Source organism: Primulina huaijiensis, chromosome 2 (genome assembly GCF_012295235.1).
Source record: "Primulina huaijiensis isolate GDHJ02 chromosome 2, ASM1229523v2, whole genome shotgun sequence".
Classification (NCBI taxonomy): Eukaryota; Viridiplantae; Streptophyta; class Magnoliopsida; order Lamiales; family Gesneriaceae; genus Primulina; species Primulina huaijiensis.
The window spans coordinates 29,366,712-29,372,711 of NC_133307.1; the positions used below are offsets into that span (position 1 = coordinate 29,366,712).

General features: G+C 32.8%; 1 protein-coding gene across 2 annotated transcripts; it reads right to left on the reverse strand.

The window, feature by feature from the left end:
* Nucleotides 1-1,133: 1,133 nt before the first annotated feature.
* Nucleotides 1,134-5,056, reverse strand: LOC140961354 (serine acetyltransferase 5-like). 2 transcript variants are annotated; one of them, XM_073419830.1, is made up of 3 exons: nucleotides 4,599-5,056; nucleotides 3,545-4,032; nucleotides 1,134-1,402 (listed from the first exon to the last, which is right to left on the reverse strand). In XM_073419830.1, the coding sequence occupies exons 1-3, from the start codon at nucleotides 4,980-4,982 to the stop codon at nucleotides 1,171-1,173; spliced, it is 1,104 nt and encodes a 367-aa protein (XP_073275931.1). In that variant the 5' UTR covers nucleotides 4,983-5,056; the 3' UTR covers nucleotides 1,134-1,170. The 2 variants fall into 2 exon arrangements, with proteins under 2 accessions (XP_073275931.1, XP_073275939.1); XM_073419838.1 differs by lacking the exon at nucleotides 1,134-1,402 and having other exon boundaries at nucleotides 3,431-4,032.
* Between the last annotated feature and the right edge of the window lie 944 nt (nucleotides 5,057-6,000).

Consider the following 6,000-nt stretch of genomic DNA (forward strand, 5'->3'; position numbering starts at 1 on the left):
AGGTAATTTTTTAAATTTTCTCTAAAATACACAGTACTAAATAAAACAGCATACTTGCGTAAGCATTAAATGAGCAATGGCATGACATTTAGTATTGACATTAATTAAAGTTGATAAGAGTTGTGAGACATTAATTTTTCACGCCATATGAATGTGTTTTGGGCAAATTCCCATTTTAAAATGTCAAATAAGAGGGATTATTTCCTATGAATTACCATAATTAAATTTGGTCTTAGATTAAAATTACTAATCAAATTATCGTTTTAATTATGTTAAATTCCAAATATATGAATTAACTTTTTACCTTTTTTTACATTATTTTTATTAAACATACATTATTAGAATAATGTAGTTTATATTAAATTAACAAAATATTATAATATCACTAAATTTTATTAAAATATAAATTAATGTATGCAAATGAAATAAAGAACCGTACGCATGTCACTAAATTGTTTATGTATATACATCCATGGTTTAATAAATTAAACTTTTAATAACCATTCTCGTAATTTTTATTCAAATTAGTTTTTAAGAATTTAAAATTTATAAATAAATATATGGAGTAAAAAAATTTCTCATTAAACTTATTATTTCGTTTATAGTGGCATTTTTTAAGATTAAAGCTAATGTTTTGATACATTAATAATTTGTAAAATTTCGAAGAAAAAATTATGATTTGGCACTCATTTAATTAAACTTACATTACGATAATTACCCATGATCGTGCACTACGCGTGCTAGTATTAACTTTTTAAATAATTTGCAAATTACTTCTAGCTACATCATGCTTATTTATATATAACTCAAATTTTGTAGCTTTTAGGTTCAGAAATTATGTAGTTGGAAAAATATTAATTAGCTAGGATACAAGTTACTCATCCTCGTGCGAGTATCAATCAACTTTCAATAATTTGAGCACGAGTATAATTCTTGTATAAATTTGATATGGAATTTAAATAAGTATAATTATAACATTTTTTGTCAACACTGTCATATTCAACATTGAGTCGCATCAATCGGAGTCGAAGGAGAAGAGGGAGGCCGGACAGCCACAGAACATTGAGCTCCTGGCGCGGTGCTTCGTTATCCTTCAGCAGCGCCTCACATCTTGTGGAGACAGGAGAAACCCCGGATGTCGCAGAGCAGCCTCGGCAGTAGCAGCATGCATCAGCAAGAGCATGCAATAGCTATAGCTGCATCAGCGTGAGCAATGGCCTCAGCAATAACAGTAGACGAGCTTGTGCTTGAAGCCCGACCGGCATGACCTGACAGAGCATCTGAGAAGGTGACATATGCCTGAGAACCGATGCCATATAACTGCTTCTTTCTTATCCTCACCAACCATCTACTCAGCAACTTTGATCTTTGACAGCCATTCCTCAGTGGTAGATTGAGAAGCCTCAACAAACCTCACATTCAACTTCTCCTACAAAATACCAAATAAAACCATTATGCCATTTATTTTAAAATATGCAAATTTAATTAAAATTTAAATTGTGGAAAAATTACAATTTTAGTCCTTAAGTTGTCATGATTTGAAATTTTGTCTTGTAACTTGTCAAGCTTTGATTTTCATCCAATATCTTGGATATTTTTTTGGTTTTTGATCGTTTTTCGCTAGAAACCATTGAACTCGTCAAATATTACTTACTTCGCAATGATGCTATCTACCATGAATATTATGTCAAAAATAAAACTCATGATATACATATTAAAATTCATGAAAGTAAAAATAAAGAGAAAATTAAAAAAAATGACATTCAATATTACAAAATGGGATGAAAAAATATTATCGTTTACTAGTTTTCTTATATTTTTGCTTACGTATATTATAATACGTATAATATAGATTTTATTCTATTCATATGAATATGAATCATTACAAGGGTATCGTGATAGTGAAATTAATTTTTGTTTTTATCTAACAAATATTGCATAATTTTAATTCGTTTAATATTTATTATGGAAAAAGAGTTTTTAGATTCTCACAAGAAAGATCCACAAGCAATGTACAAATTACCTTGACATCATGCTCATTTATAAATCATATTGTCTCGCTTTCAAGTAAAGTTTATGTTTTTGGCAAAATATTAATCAATATATAAGTTAATCGTGCGAGTATTAACATTTTTATATTGTACAAATTATCTTTATGTCATGTTTATTTAAAACTTAAATTTTGCAGCATTAAGTTGCAAATTTATGTTTTTGGAAACATATTACTTAATATGTACGTTGCTAAAATATATAGTGTTTCAACATCAACGATAAACAACCACTACGGTGAAGGGGATAAGGTCATGTCATCATCAATTGGAGTTGAAGAAGGCAGGACAAGTGTATATTCCTCATCAAAAGTCGAACCTGCTGTCGTGGAACATCGAAAACATTTTCTCGAGTCCATATATAGATAGTGTCTTTATCCATTCAATAGATGACACGTGTGTTTTGTCGGATATATTTTATCCACTCAACACATCTTGAGGAGATAAAATTGTATCATGTATTGGGTGGATATTATTCAAATTGATGAAAAATATGTTATCCACATTGATAATGACCGTATCTACATCATTTGTTTAAGGTTTTTTCCGGTTCAATCCTAAATGGATTTAACAAGTCGATTTAGGCCCAAACATAGTCCTTTTTCGTATATTTGATTGATAATAAATTAGACGGAAGAAATCTTCTAACGTGAGACATATATATCTAAAATTTGATTCCCCAAAATTCCTCTCTAAAAATCCACAAATCAATTTCGTCCTAATTTCTTGTTCTTCCCAAGGCATCTCCCTCTCTGTCGGACGAAACAAGTTGATATTTTAAAATTCATCTGGTACAGAATTAGGAATGACCACAAACAAATGAGATTGAACCAGGAATTTTCCCAATAAATTCGATATGATATTAGATTTTAAAAACTGTAATTTTAGTTGAATCTCGTTACATTTTGATTCTCAGTACATTGATCATAAGAGAATCAAACCAATTTCGGGCTATTTTAAAACTGTCAAGTACTATTAACTCATTGAGAAGGTTTAAGCTAGGTTATGATCATTTTAATCTATTAACCTCAAAAGATGAGTCAATATTCATTTAATTTTGTTTAATATCTTAATTTAAATATTATTAAAAAAATCACTATTTTTCAGTCCACGTTGAAGAAAACAAACCAACTAATTGTACAAAGCGAGACATTGAACTGTCTCAAAGTCTTTGTCACAAAGAATTGTTTCCCTGCAAGTGTTGCCATATTCTGTATAGCAAATATATTGAAATACAGAGTTTAAAATACTAAAAAAAGATTTTTTATTTATTACAACACACGCTGGAGAAGGAGATCGAACCCGAGGAGAAAGCCAACTAATCTGACAGATGAGACCATTGAGCTAAAACCCGGTCTCAAAATACTATAAAAAGATTTAACTTCATCGTCAACTATAATTTTTATTATCACTAAAAATTCAAGACCAAACAGGAGTGCTTCACGAAAATCACATACTATCAGTACAGTAATATAATAATGTAATATTGCACTTACATACTATAATTCGACAAGTCGGATATAAACGACGTATGATCCATAGACTCCCCAGGCGTCTCCTCGTGCTTTGTCGGCTGCTCTTTCCCTCCCACCAGTCTTGCCGGATTTCCCACTGCTGTCGTTCTTGGAGGAACGTCTCTCAGAACCATGGATCCCGCACCAATCTTGGCCCCCTCCCCGATTTTAACGTTCCCCAATATCGTTGCCCCGGCACCAATCAAAACCCCATCACCAATCTTGGGATGCCTGTCTCCACCAAGATTTCCAGTTCCACCTAGCGTGACATGGTGAAGAATGGATACGTTGTTTCCAATCACAGCAGTCTCCCCGACTACTACTCCAGTTGCATGATCAAAAAGGATGCCTTTTCCGATTTTGGCAGCTGGGTGGATATCGACCGCAAAGACATCCGAGATGCGAGATTGAAGTGCGAGCGCCAAAGGCTTTCGGGATTGGGTCCAGAGCTTGTGAGCCACTCGGTGAGCCTGAGAGTGTAAACATGATTTCATTGCTCATATTTAGCTGAAAACGAGATACCAAGCGAGGAGTAAAAATAGAAATAGACGCATGTAGCAAATAAAAGATTCGATTTTTCAAGCAGAAAAGTGCCAACATAATTTGAGTTCAGAATTAATAAACTGATTAAAAACATAAGATGAATGTTATTTCTCCAGCATCAAAACTCCACGTCTCATTTACTTCATTTATCTGGTAAAATGTTAATCCTGGCCTCTTTCAAATTAAAACACAAAAAGAATACCATTTTTTGTAATGTGCAAAGAAGAAGTATCCATGACAAGTAATAAACTCTTCATGATCCATATAATTCATCCTTAAAAGTATGTTTGGCCCGTCAAGCTCGACCTCCCAAAATATTAGTTTTCTCTAAAAAAATAACAATTAAAATACACATAATATTAAAAATCGAATAAAATTTGAGTTACCAAAGATTTCAAGAGCTCCAAGTTCCTAATCCCTAACAAAAATTTTAGAAGCAAGCTAAGTTCTTGGAATGGCAAAATAACAACTCTAAAAACGAAAAAAGTCATACCTGGCAAGCAAGAAATCCCTTATAGTTAAGAAGGCAGTGAGAGAAGGAGACGCATGCGGGATCGCGGAAACGGCAGGCGCGAAGGTCGGCGACAGTGGCGGAGCGGAGGGTGGCGTCGTTGGAGAAGATATCGAGAAATAGATCATAGAGAAGAGTCGAAAGCAGAGTGGAGCAGCAAAGCTTGTTTCCCAAGTGAAAGGAGAGGGACCGCTCCAAGGAGAAGTGAGAAAGAATGGTGGCGTAGAGGTAGCTAGCTAGAGCTGGTTCTGCATCGGCGTCGCAACGAGCCTCGGATTTGATCTGGTTCCACACCCACGCCTCCTCCTCCGCCGACCCGAGTGGCGGGGGTGGTGTCGAAGGGTTGAGGAACTCTCCCCCTGGCATCAGGGAAAAACTGTCGTCTGGAGTAACCGAGGGCCGGTGTTCCCCTCTTTGGTTTTTTTTTTTTTTGGTATCACCTCTTTGTTTTCAAGTGTGAGTGAAGATAATTATTTCTCATAATCATATATTTTTTATTTATATACGCAAATAAAATATGTGCTTCATCAATAAATATTAATATAAAATTTACTATTGTTATTTTATTAAAAAATTAAAATTNAATTAATACTTTTTCGTGGATGACCCATATAGAATATCTGTTTCATGAGACTCTATCACATGAGTTTTTGTGATTATTTAAAAAAAAAAATTTGTGAGATGATCTTACTAGTAAATTTTATGAAACAGATATCTTATTTTAATCACTCATGAAAAAATATTAATTTTAATATCAAAAATATTACTTATTATTGTAAATATATGCATGGTTGACTTGTATCACAGATAAAGATACATGAAATCGTCTCACAAAAAACCTGCTAATTATTTTATTTATATATAAAAAAAAGTGGGTTCCTGTATCTATGAATAAATAGAGTAGGTCTCTTGTGAGACGGTCTCACGAATCTTTATCTGTGAGACGGGTCAATCCTACCGATATTCACAATAAAAAGTAATATTTTTTCATGGATGACCCAAATAAGAGATATGTCTCACAAAATACGACCCGTAAAACCGTCTCACACAAATTTTTGGTGGATAAATATGAATATAAAATCTATCTTTTTAGTTAACAACAAGTACATAAAAAATGATAGATACCTCTAATTAGCTTCTTTAAAAAAAAAATCCTCTTATTATAATATGGTACCCATCAGAAAAATAAATTGACTGGATTTTATTTATGAAAATTTTAAGCAGAAAATGAAAACTTTTGTCATTTCCTTTCATTACTAAATTGTCATCGTTATGATTACAACGTATTTTATTGAATTTAGCGCACTAAGCGTTAATAGCTTCTGAGGCCTAAGCAATTGTATTCGAATATACATATTGTATCCATATGACCATTTCTACATAT

Coding starts and splice junctions, on each gene's coding strand:
- LOC140961354 (XM_073419830.1), bottom strand. CDS start 4,982: ATGCCAGGGGGAGAGTTCCTCAACCCTTCGACACCACCCCCGCCACTC. Junction 4,033..4,598: donor AGGGATTTCTTGCTTGCCAG/GTATGACTTTTT, acceptor TTACACTCTCAG/GCTCACCGAGTGGCTCACAA. Junction 1,403..3,544: donor GACTTGTCGAATTATAGTAT/GTAAGTGCAATA, acceptor AGGTTTGTTGAG/GCTTCTCAATCTACCACTGA.